Consider the following 17,180-nt stretch of genomic DNA (forward strand, 5'->3'; position numbering starts at 1 on the left):
CAGTGATACAAGATGTCTGCATTGTCAGGGTTGCATGTTTCATTTCTTGTGGGCCACATGTTATTGCTGCAGGCAGGCCCAGTAAACGCCACCTTTTCTCTTAGCAAAACTATATTATATAAGAGATGATGGATGGGTATCAGTGACAGGAATTCAAATTTTGGTATTTGGGTTTAATATCAAACTAACCTCCTTCTCCTGTAACCAAGTCTCTTGAAACCAGTTGCGCAGTAATGCATTTGATTTCCAGACATGCCAATCCTTCAGGTCAGAAACAGCCTTGTTGCAATCTGTGATTGTAGAGGCATGAGCAATTCTTCTTAGTCTTGCAAGGACTTCCTCCTTTAATGCTGCTACTCCATGGGAAGTTTTGGTTGTCCATCGCTCCCAGGCCTGCTCCCTGTGCAAATTGCATAGTAACACTTTACACCCTGAAAGACAAAAAACCCTAGCTTTAATGTTGATTTACATAATTTAATATTAAATCTGTCACATCCTGAGTGTGCAAATTGACTTCTTTGTATTTGCAAATCTTATAATAATTATATTAAATATACCTATTTATCTGTTGAGATAATGTACATGGTAGGATGGTTACACAGCTTTAATACCTGCTTGAATCACGTCTTAGCATAACATAAAGAAGATAGACTCAGAGAACATGTAATCTTAGTTGTTTGTGTTCATGACAAAGTCAAGTCATGTTTTAACTCCTTACTGGAAACATAGTGAGATAATTTATGTAGTGTCATTCCCTGCAGTGCTTCAATATTACCAAATTTACTTATTGTGCACCTCTATTGGGCAATCAAAAGCAAAATAATTATGGTCTGCAACGTTTTTAGGGAGGAAATTTGTATGTTGGAATTGACATAATGTATGCTGATTAGTGTGATTTCTTCCTTTCTGGTGGCTGCAGTCAACCTGAAAATACATACCAGCAAATGTCTTCTCAATTGCATGTATTTCTTGCAAAGGAGTTGTCAGTCATGAAATAGGGGGGTGACCTCTCTGGATTCCAACTGTCGTTTATTGACAAAGTGGATTCATCCTCAGTAACAAAGGACCCCACAACTTGATAATCCACATTGGTCTTGACAGCCAGGAAGAACAGTGGCAGGGCATACCGTGTCGTTTTGTATGTAGCACCAAGCAGGCAGATTTAGTTGCCATACCGTTGTAGTAACCTTTTTTGCCATGCTGCCTGGTGTACAAATAGAAGCTTCTTGCTCTACTCACCACTTTCTTCAGAACTTCCTCCTCCTCATCTTCCTCGTCCATGATGCCTTTTTCTTCAGTCTTGCTGGGACCAGCATTGATCTTCTCATTGTCGACATCATCACTATGGGGTCTAAAAAAGAAGGAGTCCTCACTGTGGGATTTCTTCCACTCATCTTCCTGAAGATGAATGTTCGCTTGATCAATTCTTGACCTGCAGTACTTCACTGTAGCCCAGTACATATGTGTGCGGACGTCAGATGTCTTTGGGAAGTACTGTCGGTTGGTAATCTGAGGCAGCTGCTCTCCCCTAAACAAAACTTCTTTCACATAGATCGACAGGTGTCTTTTCGTTTCAGATATTTCCTTGACACCTTCTGCAACCAAATCATGGATCCTCTTTATGATCCTGTCATCAAGAGGTTGACAAATTCCAGCAGCCTATTTGAGAGAAGGACCGTGTTGATTTTCTGACTTTACTTAGCTGTTATGAGAGAAGGACTGCATTGCATCTATTTAGTTAAAAAACCTGTTGAGAAATAAACGGGTTGTCCAATTAACTTGTACGGGTAATTGCTGACTCATGACATGTAGTGTTTCTTATTTTAAATTTACCTCTCCAATGAAATGGTACTGGTGATCTGCTAGGGATGGCAGCTCAATATAAATCCTTCGCTCATGTTTGGCAGACCCCTCTTCCAGTGCTTTTTTCAGTTTTTGTGATGACATATGCCTCCTTTCTTGGTGTCTGCTGGAATCTATAAAAATAATTATAACAAGGAAAAATATTAAGTATGTTAACCTACAGTACAGTCTTGAAACTAACCCACCCTATTCCCATGCAGGGAGAAGGAACTAATGAACAGTCAACTAAATTCATTAACATTAGTACTCTTTCACCCACCATTGTTCCCAAAATCAGAGGAACCTAAGTACAGTGAGTTGTGGTGGGTGATATTATGTAATGTTTCAACAATTTATGAAATGGTGTGGTTGTTGCTAATTCTTACACCTTTCCAGGCTGCATTTGTTTATTTAGCTTGGACTAACCAATACCAATGCCAATTATTTTAGGATAAGGGAGGTGGCTAGTCACCCAATCCCCACACCCCCCCCCCCCCCCCACTTAAATCCGCCCCTGTCCTGCTTGAACTTGTAAGAAATAAATAAATATTTTAAATTTTGGTTTTTGCATCCAAATATAAAGAAAAACACATCTATAATTTTAGTTATTGTACAGCTTGGTGTGTCAAAAGACATGTTTACTCCAGGGGAAGGGGTACAGTGGGTACTCTTATGAATATAAAGGTGATGGGGTGATCTTAAGACATTTTTTAATGAACGGTTTGATTTGAGCAATGTACAAAACCATAATTACTTTGGATAACCTTACCTCGTATTCGGGAAACACTAAAATTTCTCTCAGCTTAATTTGTGCAGTGCAATTAACCTTCTTTGTATTTTGCACAAGAAATCTCTTCTTTTTGAAGACAAAGTCTGCATGGTCATCATTCTAAAAAAAGCAAATAGATTCTACATCATAGTGATAAGGAAAAACCTCATTTGCACTTACTTTCAACACTTACATTCGCGACTACAAAACTAGTTTCGTCAATAGACCTCGTCAGTTGGTAGCAACAGTTTGTTTTTAAAATACAGATGACTTCATATAATATAGCACGAGGAATAACCCTATCTAAGTAACTAAGTAACAATAACGCTATATGGATAGGGGGGGATAGAAAAAAATTAAATGCAAAATGCAAAAACAACAAATAACAGCAAAATATATATACAACAAAATGAAATAAAATAAAAAAATAGTTCAGTTCCTATTGTGCAATAGTCATATGAAGTAATGTTTGTAGCTTCTTTTCATGTTTGCGTGACAACAGCCCGTGGGATCCGGAAATAGCTCCACTCGCCTTTCGTGTTGATCAATTGACCTGCGGTAACTTGATGAATCCTGACCAATTCAGTGATCTGTCTCAGCATCCCATCGTTTTGAAACATTCCTGTGACATTCATAATGAAGCCCGGGACGTCTCCCCCATGTTTGTCACAGGAATGTCTCCACATCACTGACCCTTCTTCCCGCTGCTCCAGAGCACGTAAATGTTCCTTACCGCGAGTGTAAGCACTTCTAGATGTTTCCCCGATGTACTTATGGTGGCAAACCTGACATACCAGCTCATAAGTAACACTGGTACTGCAGCAAGATCATTTTCCTCCAGTGCTGCAGACAAGACAGTTGATGTTGCGACAGTTCTTTTCCTTGAACGGGTCTGACCTCTGTAACATTCTCTTGAGGGTTATACCTGATTGCTCTACAACCTTGATCTTAAAGCCTGCATCTTTTATCGCTCTCACGTACCAATCTTTTAACTGAGATTTTGGTGTTGCTGGCACGAAGATCACTGCATCGAATCCACCCGTCCTGTACCAAGATTCCCGTTTCCTCCGTCTCTCTTGAGCCCGTGCTAACTGTCTCCATTCTCTTGGCCTGTACAATGGTTGTTCACCGCTTGCGTCTAGCTCCAGCAGACGGTTGTAGGCTTTCAGGGCTGATCACACTACTTCCGCTCTGAACTTCTGATCGTAACCAGAGTACTGGAGGCGTGGCATCATGTTGTTCACGTGGCTGATTATGGTCGCCCAGGGAAGCTCTCTACTACAATTTAGAAGGATCCTCAAAACTTCTTGGGTGAGTATGGTTCTCTTAGAGTTTCATGGCAAGGCCGATCTCGCGTTGATTACGCATTTCGAGGCAACGTCCTTGAAATAGAACTCATGTTAAACCACACTCACCCCATCTTCCTCTTCTCTCTCGTCCTGCCTTCTTTTCATCTACACCCATACTATCAAATCAAGTATGGGTAGTTTGCCATCTTCATGCCGTGACGGATAATCCACTTCCAACTCAATGGATGGGTAAATACTGTTGCCGATCTTCTGGAACAGAGCCATGCACCTTTTGTCGGCTTTGATGTTTTGCTCTTGCTCAGCAACACTTTCATCCTGGATCACCTTACCCTCACTCTCAACAAATTTAAGGCCTGCCCTGGGAGCGTTTATAACGACATTCACGTCATCAACATACCTCTTGTACATCCTCAACCGTAACCCATTCTCATCCATCTTCGTCTTGAACTGCCTGTCCCATCAGACCATAAACAACTGAGCTAGAACCCCTGTAAGTTCCAAACCTATGGGACCTTCCTTTCAACTGCAGCTTTATCTTGTGGTCAAACGCGTACAAGTGGTTCTTCATGATGAACGAAAGAGCTATCTTCATGGCCTCAAGAAACATCTTTCTGATGGTATCCTCACCAGGCTCCTCAGGTCGTTTAGTTTTTCTGCGCTGAGGGCCAGTGGAGAGTTGTACAGTTTTGCAGGTGTCATTAGTGGGGTTGGTTTCCTGATGACCTTCACCCTTTTCCATGGCTCCTCAGAAGAATAGCTGTTTCGGAACGAAACTTCGTTGGGATGATTTACCATCTTCTCCTCCCCAATAATCGGATCCCGCTCTGTACCCCAGCCAAAATTCATCCAGTGGGCATCTTTCAGTTTGAAGGGCATACCCGCGTTGTCTTTCTTCGCCAAAAGGTACTTGTCGCCGACATAACCCTTCCAATCTTTAAAATCGGTCTGCTCCATTTCTCGAACCTTGAATAAACAAAAGAGCGAATAAGAAACAAATGTCCCTAAAACTCGCTTTCGTCGCTTCAAATGCGCGCACAAAGAGAAATGTTGAACATATTGCCTCCACAGATTATTGAAACGGTGTGGAGCCAATGAAATTTCTGCGGCTTTGATAACTAATTGACCTGACTGAAAAGTGACGCATATAAATTCGACTTAGAATATCCCACTCTGTCAAGATCCATTGATCATGTCAAACCCACATATTCTGTGAAATCACCTCTGCCCAATTTATGATGGGTGTCTAACTGATAGTCCAGAATTGGACAAAATTTTAACAGTTAACTAAAAAATTACGTTTCGAGATACGTCAAAATAAACTGAGAAATGACTAAAATTTTAACTGGTAACTGAGAGTCGAAAAGGGGTCATAAATAGCAATATAATTTTACGTACAATAAATGGCTTCCTTTGATTTGTGTCACAGACGACTTTAAACCAGTCTTCTGGCACAAGGACCTCTGCATATTTCTTCCTTTTCTCCATCTGGCTGAAGTCCCGGTCGTTCTCCAGGTAAGTATGTCCTCTGGATAGGAACTTGTGGTCGATCCTTTCGTAGGCGCCACTTTGTTGAAGGTCAAAATTAAAGCCAATCACTATACTGTTCTTGTTTTGACCTGGACATCCATCTGAGTAGCAGATAAGTGATCTGTAGGTAAATCAAAATTAGACTACTGAGTAGTCATTGGTCAAGATAGAGGGCATTTTTCCTTAACCTTTTCTCTACAGATGGAGAAAAATTACTTGTAAATGATTTGACCAAATGAGAAACGTGTTAAGTATTTTCCATCTTGACAAAGACCAGTCAGAGTATTTTTGAGTCTTGCCGTAGTTGTACCCAAATGGAGCTTTGATCAACTCATTTGTGCATTTCTTTGGTTGATTAAGTTTATCGGAAAAATTTTGAAGGCTTCCTCAGAAATAACGCAAAGGCACGAGATCAGTAAGAAAAAAAGTCTGCCCTCCATATTTTATTTTCTACATTATTGTTTCAGACGCTTTTCTCTTTGTGTGGTACATTTGTTTCAGACTTTTATCGTTAATTAACGCATAGGCTAAAGATCTGTGGTACATTTCTAACACTGAAAACATCATAGATATAGTATTTTCTTTCTTTCAAATTGCAACAAAATTGAGAAAATTTGTAAATATCATCATGTGACATGAAATCGTCGTTCAAATTAAGTTTTGCAAATTGCCGAGATTTTGTTAAGAATTAATTTTTACGGATTCTAAATATGGTGGATTGTGGGAAAGCACTTGAAATTCTCCATGTTTGATATTACGATAATTTCATAGTACATGTTAACACCACTTTTCTTTAAAATGCAAAAGTTATCTCGCTCCAGTTATGAACTCTTGTAAGAATGTCTGCAGAGACGACACCACCTCACTCAAACCCCATTTTGCCACATGTTCCCCCCACACCAGCATGCATGTATGGCCCTGATCTGACACGCAATCGTGAATACCGAAATTGTACACCCAAAGTTGGCGGGGGTAAAACATATCATTATGGTGCAGATTTGGTGTTGGAAGATTTTGTTCAAAATCAAAGTAACCATATCAACGCGTCTCTGCTGCATGGGCCATTCTCTCCTTGTATTCTTTTCTTCCCTGCCCAGCTGGCTTTGGCTTTGGCTTTGTCCCTTCGCTTGCTTTCGTACCCCATATCTGCCTGCTGTTGGTGACGTCTCTGTTGTTCTTCGAGCTCGCTCTTTCCGTCGCGGCATTCATAGCGATTGTCAACTCTTCACATCACGCACAAGTGTCTGTTCTGGGTAATCCGAACCCCAGGTTAAACTCCGTGTTAAAGATTCGTCTGTAGAAGTCTTGGCTGACTTTAGGCCTTAATGCATCTAGTGCCTGAGTATTTTGCTGTTTGGCTCTAGAACAAACAGTATATAAAAGAAAAGTTAGAATACATTCAATGCAACTTGTCTCGCAGTAGCTATACAGATATGTCGGCGAGGAAGACAAGTTCCAGAGAGCATTTTGGTCCCAGGGTTGAGAATCATTGTGAATTAAAGTCGTTTCTTACATTTTTTCAATTCGGACAACTAGTTAATATGTGCCAGAACTGTTTGCCGTGTAATTCGATTTTAGAAATATCACGTTAATTCAGTGGTCTAAAAAATGTTGCCAAACTCGATACTGACAAAATTGCACGGGTAATCATCAACAACCATTATCTATTCAGTAAATAACAAAACAAGCCATATATTATATTGTCATAATACAAGTCAAGAATTTGCGAACACAAGACAATATAGACATAACGTACATTCAAACATAAAAGACTGCTTTCCTGTGTTTTATTTGTCTAAAAGAAGATGGTTGAGTTGAGGCCTAGAAAAACGCATTAATTGGTTCCTGCTTCTCCCCACACTTTTTCGCGTTCGCGCCACTTTCTGTGTGCTTTTAACAGAGCAAAGCACAGTTAAGGCTTCTCTGTTGGAAACGCTATTGATTATCTAAAAATTTTAAGAAATCGAATGTATGGTCAATTACGTTATTCTGTACCTCAGAATGGCTTGCTGCTTTTGCAATACTGCAGCTTTGTGTTCTTCTAAATACAGGTTGTATATTATTTGCACCGATAACCCCTCTTACAGGAACTTTTTCCCATGGCTGTCTCTCCTGGAGTAATGCGACTCCTGAGCGGGAAAGGAGAGGATGTGATCCTTGACCTAAAAATAAAGATGTAACGTAGGTTTTAGAGAAGTCAACTATCATCCGGCTGATACCATCCCCTCAGTTATTAACATCACCGACCCCTTGGGATTTGTCTTTTCCGTTAGGTTACATATTCCCCACCCTCTGGCCACCAGAAGTTTCAAATTACCCGCCACCGGGCAACGGAAAAGTAATAAAGATAACAAAGTTGAATCCGAACATATAAAGACCTCATTCTTTGCGAAACAGAAAAACAATAAAAGTTCTTAACTTTTAAGCATTTTGAATAACATAACGTGACCGTAACACCGAAACTGAAGTAAAGTTGCCCCTCCTGATCCGAAGCAATATGTTGCTGTACAAAATCCCAGCGCAGAGAAAATATTTTCCTTCGCACTTTATCCCTTAAGCATAGAGTAAAGTAAAAGTGAACTTAAAAAACTGACTTAATTTTCGGATGAAATAAAAAAATTGTGAACTGTAGTCTTTCACCAAACATTTTTTTTTACCACGGTGTTGTAATTTGTCCCGTTCGTCCCTGGGACCTTCTTCGTTTTTATCCATTATTTGCCATACAGCAACAAGAAACTTAAACTTTACTTACTTGAGGTGCTTTACTTGCGCGAGGTGCTTCGCTTACGCGAGGTCCTTTGCTTACTTGGGGTACTTTGTTTACTTGGGGGGTAATAGGAGTATAACACAACATCTACGTCAGACGTCATCTCTTATTGACTCCCTAGGAAAATCTCTATGAAAATCGTTGTCATTAATTCCGTTCGGAGTTTGGGATGAGGCTTATATTTGGAGGGACTTCTACATTGACTTCTACATTGAGGCGCTTATTTTTGGAATTTTAGGGGACATTGATCTGAAAGAATCTTTTATCGATCTGTTTATAAGAAGCACTCACTATTGAAAGATCGTGATGCAAATGTCGAGCATCAAACCTAGCAAATAATGTGGATTTACAATTTACACCTTATCACCCCGGAATTGTTGGATCGCATCTTAATGTAGAAAATCTTGCCTACAGGCCTGGTGGCCTTGATAAGGGTGTGCGAGCTTGGTGTGAAGGAACAGAAGTATTTGCAGTCAGGACGTTGCACTCACAAGATGTTTAACCCAAAACTAATTTACAATAGGCTTTTTTTTTAACAATTTTTATTTGCTTTACATGACACAATATTTAACAATACTACATGTACAGGTTACTTACAATAATTACTTTTTTTTCTATAATAATGCAACACACAAAAATTAGTTACAAAACAATATTTTACAGTTTACACGTCTTACATCGATTAAATTGTTTACAATAACTTAAACTTGAAGAAAAGAAAATTAACTAATTGTGTTGTTTAGGGCATCTTAAACTTAAAGAAAAGAAAATTAACTCATTGCAGTACCAGTTCATAAACTATTACTAATGTTAATGTTAGAAAGAAGCGAAACGCAGGTTGTCATAATATGGAATTAAAGAAATCATACACTGGTAGAGCAAAAAAAAAACAAAATGAAAATTTCAAAAAGTTTTTTAAACGAGACATAGCCTATGGCGAAATCCCTCCTCAGCAAAAGCGTACCCTTCCCACCCTCCCTGCCTTTGGTCCTATTGTTTGTACATTTTAAAGGGCACCTAAGTCACTTTCTGAAAGGATTCTGATAGGATTCCCATCCGGGGAAGTTTTAACATAAACTTTACCGTCCATTCTCCACACACTTCTTATGCATCCGTCTCTTCATCTTTGGTTTGCTGAGTTGACCAGACTTCTCCTATACTTGGTTAAATTCTTGTTGATGAATAGCCGGTCTTTCGATCCTACAGCCAAAGCAAACTGATACGGGAACAATCAGTTTTTATGTTTTTTAGCTTTATCCGTGCTTTGTAAAAGCTGGTTTTCACTTTATGGCTACAAAATTTTGCAATTATGATGCTGCTGTCGTTTGTACATTTCAGTTTGTGTGAAATTTCAATGTCGCTTGGGGTAACTTGGACTTCAAGGGCAGCTGCGATCTTTAGGATGACTTCTTCTGTTGAATCGTACGAGTTTTCGGGGACTCTATAGAATTTCAAGCTGTTTTTACGAGTATGCTGTTCGAGATTATCCAGAGACTCGTTTAAATAATTTACTTCTTCGGTCTGTTGTTGTAAATCCTTCCTTGCAGACTCAAGCGAAGTTGCCGTTACATGCAATTTTTTTCTAATTTGATGTTAGCTTTGGCTGCTTCATCAAGTTAGGTCTTCGTGTCACGGAGCTCTTTATCGCTAAGTTGAAGGGAAGCTTTCAGTTCATCTAATTCTTTCTTGAACTGTTTGTTCTGGAGCACTCTTCAGTAGATCCACGGTCACCCCTTTTGTTTTTTCTACTAGGTGGCATCCGAACACTGATTTTGAGATGTGAAATTCCCCCTTATTTGATCGATAACCACCAAAAGAGGAAGGCTAAAAGCGCTCCACTTAAAACACACTTCCACCCTGTTCGGGCCCCGCGCATGTCTAACACATCGGCTTTTTATGAACGGACAACTGTATAAGCCACATACTGTCTCTGACGGTAATTAGTTCTGGGGCCTATATGTAAGATTTTCACATATTGATGTTTTTTTTTCCTCCGTTAAGATTGCATTTGCGTTCTCATTAGCAAAGCTATCGCCTCATTCAGAACACAAATCAATTTAGTCATTTTGTGATCTGAGTCACTCTGGGCTCTCATGTCTAGATTGTGTATCGTGTGCATTGTTTTTTTTGTTGTTTGGTTGCTGTCTTTTATGTTTTTTATGCCTTTTTTTAGTGATTTATGGGTTCTCTCAAACGACTAACTATTCCCACCGACCTTTCGAGGATTTTGCTCACTAATCAGCACATTTCAGTAGGTAGGTATTTACTATTTATTATTTTAGTTAAATGGTTGTGTTGAGTCCTGAGCCATTGCAACTGAAAACACTTTCGTTAAACGTCAGGGAAATTAACCAATCTACCAAACAAAGAACACTATTTAGGTGGCTACATCATCAACTTGCGGATTTTTATGTTTTACAAGAAACTTACAGGAACGAGAAATGCGTAACCTCATGGTAATCTGAATTGGGTGGGACAGTCCATGCCACCCACGAGAGCAACCACAGCAAAGGAGTCTTGGAGAAAGACAATGAGTATGTGAATGGCATTTGGGAATGTGTTCAAGTGGCAAAGGTTAAATACAAAGAAGTTGAAAACTACCTGCTAATCTGGGATTTGATCAAAATGGAATTAAGAGGCTACATGCCAAAAATAAAGCTGCAAAACCAAATAAATGAAATGCCAGTGAACTCACAGAATTCGCGTAACAACCCGAATTTTTTACTTGAGTTGCAATAGTTAAAAGCTGAATTGAACAAGATTATGGAGCATAACATTAGAGGAACGATATTAGGAAGCAAAATTAGGTGGTACGAAAAGAGAGAAAAAACTCAAGAAATTTTCTTAACCTTGAAAATCGTGCTGCCTACAAAGAAAAAAGTAACCAAGCTCTTGCTAGAGGAGGGTGCCGAAACATGACCCACATGTAGCCCTGCCTACATGTACATGTTCATACTGCAACATTGTAATTAATTCAAAATAAAGGTAAAATGTAGAGTGTGTGGATGGGTTGTTATCTAGTTACCTTTTAGTAGTGCAAGTTGCTCTTGTATTGTAATGTACGTAATGTCAGTAATAAAATTGTATGTAAAAAAGTTAGTAGTGAAGATACTGTCAGTATTGTGAATAGTGTATTTGTTAGTACCATAGTATAGTAAGCATATATTGTAAGTACAGTCAGTACTGTAATTATCGCTATTAGTGTAGTGTTTGTAGTGTTTAGTATTGTGTTATTAGTGTTACGTAAAGTTGATAAAAATCCTAAAAAAAAGATGTTCAACTCATGTGGAAGGAAAAGATACCAGTCAGATTTCACAGAACCCTCCCCTTCCTTGTGTGTCGTTCTTAATAAATGATGTCCGTGTTCCGCAGTGGTCATCCCGAGGTAGATTATGAAAGATTATGAAACGAGAATTTTTTATTAACTAAGATTTATTTTGAATTAAATGTTTAATAGATTGTGATCAAAATAAGATTGTCCATCTTATGACTGTATTTTTATATCCTATTTTTGTATTTATTTAATGGCGAAATAATTAACTTTGCGTAAAGGTAGACCTTCCTTTAAAGAAACGTTATGGGCTCCTGGCTCCCTTCCATTCATCTTACACAAAATTGCTTTCGTACTCAATGTACTTTTGGCGAGAATATTAAACTGAAACATGGAATGAAATCCGAGTTGAATGGAATCATAGCTCTAGTCTGTCCCTATCTATACAAAAAATGGCTAGACTGATGATTGCAAATTAATGAACTAGTGGGCCTGTTTTGAAGTTTAAATAACATTAACTAACCACTAACACAACTAAGGACGCTTTCGATTTGTCAGAACTGACCGGCCAGACCATTCCTGTAATGAGAATTTCACTTTAAGGCCAGATCAGTCAAATCTTATATTGTATGAAATCTTATATCGGATGAACCAAGGAGATTGTTTTTCTGCAAAAATCCTTTGGAAAAAACTAATTTCATTATTTTGATCTCTGAATGGTCCGGCAATGGTGCTGTCAACCAGTTGTGACTGACAAATGGCAAGCGCCAATTAACTTTATTAAGACATCCAAATTCTTTGTCCTCATTTTTATGCAAGCCTGAAATTTTGATGATGGATCATCCATCTCTGATGGATGAACAGATGGATAAAGTCAGGCGAATTGTTCATCAAAAACTATGAACGTTCCATTGGCAAATTAAGTCGTATTATCTGTCTGGCGCAAATAATCCAACGGTTAACCAGTCTCGGACGGATAATCCATCTCTCGTGTGAAAACGACCATTCACGAAAGGGTCTTTATAGGAGGAACCTTGCAAATACTTATAACATTTTGTCAACTGAACTCGGCCGTCTTTTTTTTTTTCGCGTAGGAAAACTGTAATGAAACATCATATGACGCACTCATTTCTTCTCCTTTACAGTAACGGACGAGAAGTTTTCGGTTGTATGAAGGAAATCTCATTAAAATTGTCACTATTTACGGATGCAAAATAGGCACTGGGTCAAGTTGGGGAATCCAGTGCAGCAATCCCATACAGCATTTTCTGTAGTGCATTTTGCCTATTCTTAATATAATTCAACTTTCCTGTTATCTGCCGCTCTGATTTACAGTTTGCTGTACACGTGAAGGCAAAACTGCAAACAAAATTGTACATATTTGTTATGTGTTCATCAAACAGCTCAATGCTGGTTGAATTTAAAAATGAAAGTACTGCTTCTAATAAGCATGTCTCCTCCGTTGTCCAAGACCCCTGCTTCGTTTTTAAGTAGTTCTCCATAAGAAATACATCAGTTCTCTTCCATTGTATACTCGATGGACTTGATGTGCATTTAATATTTCTTTTTTGTGGAAACAAAACGTCGCTGGCTTCTCTTCTTCCATACTCATTGCTGCACCCATGGCAACCGGACTTATTGGTACATGGTCGCATTTCTTTATAACATTTGAATTTTTTTCGTCTTCTACCTATGGTGTCAGTACAACTTTTGACTTTTTCACCACTTTTTTTTTTTGTTGGCTCCACAGTGACATGAAGATTGGTTGTCAATGTGGTTGTTGCTAGGTGGTCGATTCCCACAATTAAAGCATTTACCAAATGAAGTACAACATCTGTTACCGATAGCACATGGGCAACGTGTCTCCTTCGCATCACCTCCAGAAGTGCAAGATAGGTCTTCCCTTGTCTTACTTCTTTGCCCACAGCAGCAAGCCTCTTTTTTTGGAGGACTGACATTTGCACCTAGCTTTTCATCAGCGTCTATAAGTGATAATTTAAAAGTACATTCATTTTATTAATTCTTGCGAACCAGCTATTTATCCGCCACTAAAATCTCTGATATTTACTTCGAAAAAAGAAAACACACCTATTAATATTAACAAGAATTGAAAGAGTGCCCTCCCAAATTATCAACTTGTCTAAGTGTACATCCATTGACATAACTATATGGATGCTATTGTGTGCATAGGTAAAAAAAAAGGTTTCAACGGCTTCCTACTGTATTCCTCGATTTGTTGGCTTGCTTTAGATAGGTTTCAAGAATGGCATTATGAAAACGGTCTTCTCAACATGCCTATCACCGTGAACAACATTACCTTAACCCTTCCACGAGATATGAACATAATTTTCCATGAGCTGCATTTTATATTGAGAGCTGAGTATCCATTCCACGGACATGATCTACCCATAGTGATTTCTCAAATTTGTTAGAAAAACTAGTCGCTACAGTGGCTTTTTTGAAATTTTTGTTGTTTACCATTTCCCAAAAATCTTTGAAACTAAACTAAACAAAACACGACTTCTCGGCTCATTCCATTTGAAAATTTTTGAAAATAAAAGAATTGTAGGTGTAACATACCATGCATTGGATCAACAGCATCATAGTGCCCATCTCCATAGAAATGAAATGCAACATAAATGGGCTCACTGGATAATACGGCTTCGGGTAAGAATGGAATATACAGGATGGACTGGTTGGATGTAACCACCGTAATTGGTATCTTTATGATGTTTGCGCAAATCTTCATCACCACATCACTGATTTCTCCATCATAAACTCCACTGGCTCGAAATTCGATCGCTTTTCTCAATATCTCTTGGCTCATTTCACAAAGAAATTGATTTATTTCACAACATTCCTTTGCGATTTCATCCGCAAACAGCTGGTGGCTCCATGACAGAAGGTGGCTCCATCTTCGTCAGGGGGAACTTGCATCACTTTTTCATGATTTGCGACGAGTTCGTCATTTTTTGCCCTCTTTACAAACTGCCTTACTACACTTCGGAAAGGGCAATGGCCATCCTTTTGTACCTCATCCATACATAAACCAAATCCAGCCAGTTGTCATTCCAGAATCTGCACGTGGGAGTTTATTGTTGGATCGTCAAATATCACATCACCTTTAAGGGCCAGAACATTGCCAAAATAGCTGAAATAAATTAAATCAAGGGAATTGAAGGACCTGTTTTTATTCTTATTGTCAATGTTGTGGATCATTTCCTGTATTTTTGTAGCAGTATCTAGAATGCTCTCAGCAACAGCCACATTGCATACGTCTTCGATTCTGTCGGCCATGACAACAAATGGATTCCCATCGCCTATTTTGCCGCGATTCAGTGGGACTTTGCTCGGTAAAGTAAATTTATCCGTGTTCTCTGTTACCTTAAGATGCAAGCAATCCTTAGTTTCATCTGCACCGATAAAATTATGTTTTTCACCTGGATGTTGCCCTGCTTCAACAGGGACTGGTGGTCTTATCCTTTTATTGGAAGAATGAGTTGAACTTGTTATTTTTTGGTTGTGATAGTAAAAAATTACTGTCAGTAACACAATAGCGATTTCCACAGAGATTGTCGTTGCGCCTGTAATTAATGACCTGTTAAGGAGTCGATGTAGGTATTAGTTTTTTCAGTACCGTAGCCTGGTGGTATGTCTGATAAACAACCTTTACGAATGTGGTTCCGCAAAGATTCTATTTCGGTCAAAGTAGATGATGTTATTTGGCTGCTAGGGACGTTTACCCACTGCTGAAGAAACAATGACATCTTTTTCTGGAGTACTTTTGATACGTGTATCACCTTGGTCGTTGTTGTGCCTAAATATCTGAATGAAGCTCTTTACTGCGTCATTGTAAAGACAATTTGTTACGGGCATGGTTCTAACTACACGTTGGCAGGCGTGGAACAAGTCCAACTTGACTTCTGCCTCAGGGAAAATCTGATGATACTTATTCCGCACACGACAACAGTCATCCACGCAAATGACCTCCAGCTTAGAATCACTGTTGTCAAGTCTCAACTTTAATCTGTTAAGTATATCTTCAATCTCAGAAAACCCTGTTGATGTTGTCAGCCTCCACGCTACTACTTCCCCTTTTTCGTTCATTGCGATGAAGAGTTGTTTGAACTGTGTAGTAAATTTGTTATCGGATTCTCTAACAAGCCCGATGTTTCTTGAAAGTTTAAACGTATGATCGCACAACAGGGCAGTCGCTTTGAGTTTGTCCATGTGTTTTTCGTAAAGGTGTTTTTTCCTATTAAATAAATTTAAAAATAAATTCGTGATTTGGTCATTGCTTAGGAAAGAGAAAATAACGTTTTATTAAAAGTCATCAACTCTTTAGTGTCATAGTTCTTGTTGGCCATATAGATGTTTCTCATTGTACAAAATTCTTGAAAGTTGAGATGCACTAACCCTTCACCAATTTTTAAAAAGTTCTCTCCTGGAAAATTTGTCTATATACTGCAACAGGCGTTTCATGCAACCACTGCTTTGGAAAAGTTCTATTGGGCAGAAGGCCTGGATGTCACTTGGCAAACTATTTATAACATCAAACGAAGTCGATCGCATCTTATGTCCATATTTCCCTTCTGTACAATGATATATCCTTTCGACTAAAATAACATTACACTGAATGTCGTATATGACCCTGGCTTCACTTTACTCCTTTTTTCCTGATACACTGTTTGTCCACAAGTAAGGACAAAAAGCCTTTTTATGAATCGGGCACGTCATTGAAATAGAAAAATGTTTTTGTGGGCTCCAGAGTAATACCCTTGGCATGAAGACTGCAGCTTTTGAAGATGCATCTCTTATCAGCGGAGGGTGAATTATTGACAAAAATTTTATTTTCTGTTGGATTTTCCTCGAAATGTTTAATAATTTCTTGGATATAACGTTCAACCTCGTCTGAATCACTAAGCTGGACACCAAAGGACTGATGAGCCATAAGCAAAATGAGTAATATAGTAGTGAAGCTCATCTCAGTGCTTAAAAATAAATTGAAAAAAATAAATCAGTAGAAGTTTGTGGCGAATAATTAGTGAAAACGTTCAAGTGAAACGTCATTAAACTCCCAAGAGAAAGGCCACCACAATTTTTGTTGTGCATCACTACCCTGCTAGGAGAGGTTTCTTTCTGGCAAGTCTTTTAGATGTACAAAGTCGTTCACGTCTCTTGTAAACAAGCAGACTACGCAAAATACAAGAGGTGCGAACGACTTCCTACATCTAAAAGACTTGCCAGAATGAAACCTCTCCTAGCAGGGTAGTGATGCACAACAAAAATTGTGGTGGCCTTTCTCTTGGGAGTCTAATAACGTTTCACTTGACCGTTCCAAGTTCCAACGAAGACAAGGTGTCCGCCGCTCCACCAAGGCCAAGCACCCGATTCAACTTAATATAATGACGTGCAGTCGATGAGGACTTCCAGCCCACGTGATCCATGATCACATCAAGCTTTGCTCCGGCAATGGCGAGCGAAATTGCACAGCCACTCCTTAGACCATGTAAAGTAACATTCCGATTAGCAAAAGCTGGAATGTGGTGAACATACACCGAGAGCCGCACCTGAGCCGCGGCCGACTCAACAGGTGCTGGCAAAATTTCTCCAGAAGGGTTGAGGGGTCGAAACAAAAATCCTTGTCGGATAGAGATCTTTAAAAGGTTGCATAAGCTAATGTAAACCTCAACT

The 17,180-nt window shown here is 39.0% G+C and overlaps 1 protein-coding gene and 1 pseudogene across 1 annotated transcript; both read right to left on the minus strand.

The window, feature by feature from the left end:
• Positions 1-4,509: 4,509 nt before the first annotated feature.
• Positions 4,510-8,302, minus strand: LOC146486392 (uncharacterized; annotated as a pseudogene).
• Positions 8,303-12,567: 4,265 nt separating this feature from the next.
• LOC146486393 (uncharacterized) lies at positions 12,568-15,254 on the minus strand. Its single transcript, XM_085097129.1, has 2 exons — positions 14,067-15,254; positions 12,568-13,437 (listed from the first exon to the last, which is right to left on the minus strand). Exons 1-2 carry the CDS (start codon positions 14,311-14,313, stop codon positions 12,713-12,715), a joined length of 972 nt encoding a protein of 323 aa, XP_084953255.1. The 5' UTR covers positions 14,314-15,254; the 3' UTR covers positions 12,568-12,712.
• Between the last annotated feature and the right edge of the window lie 1,926 nt (positions 15,255-17,180).

The sequence above is a fragment of the Pavona decussata genome, unplaced genomic scaffold, assembly GCF_977016875.1.
Source record: "Pavona decussata unplaced genomic scaffold, jaPavDecu1.1 SCAFFOLD_21, whole genome shotgun sequence".
NCBI classification, from domain to species: Eukaryota; Metazoa; Cnidaria; class Anthozoa; order Scleractinia; family Agariciidae; genus Pavona; species Pavona decussata.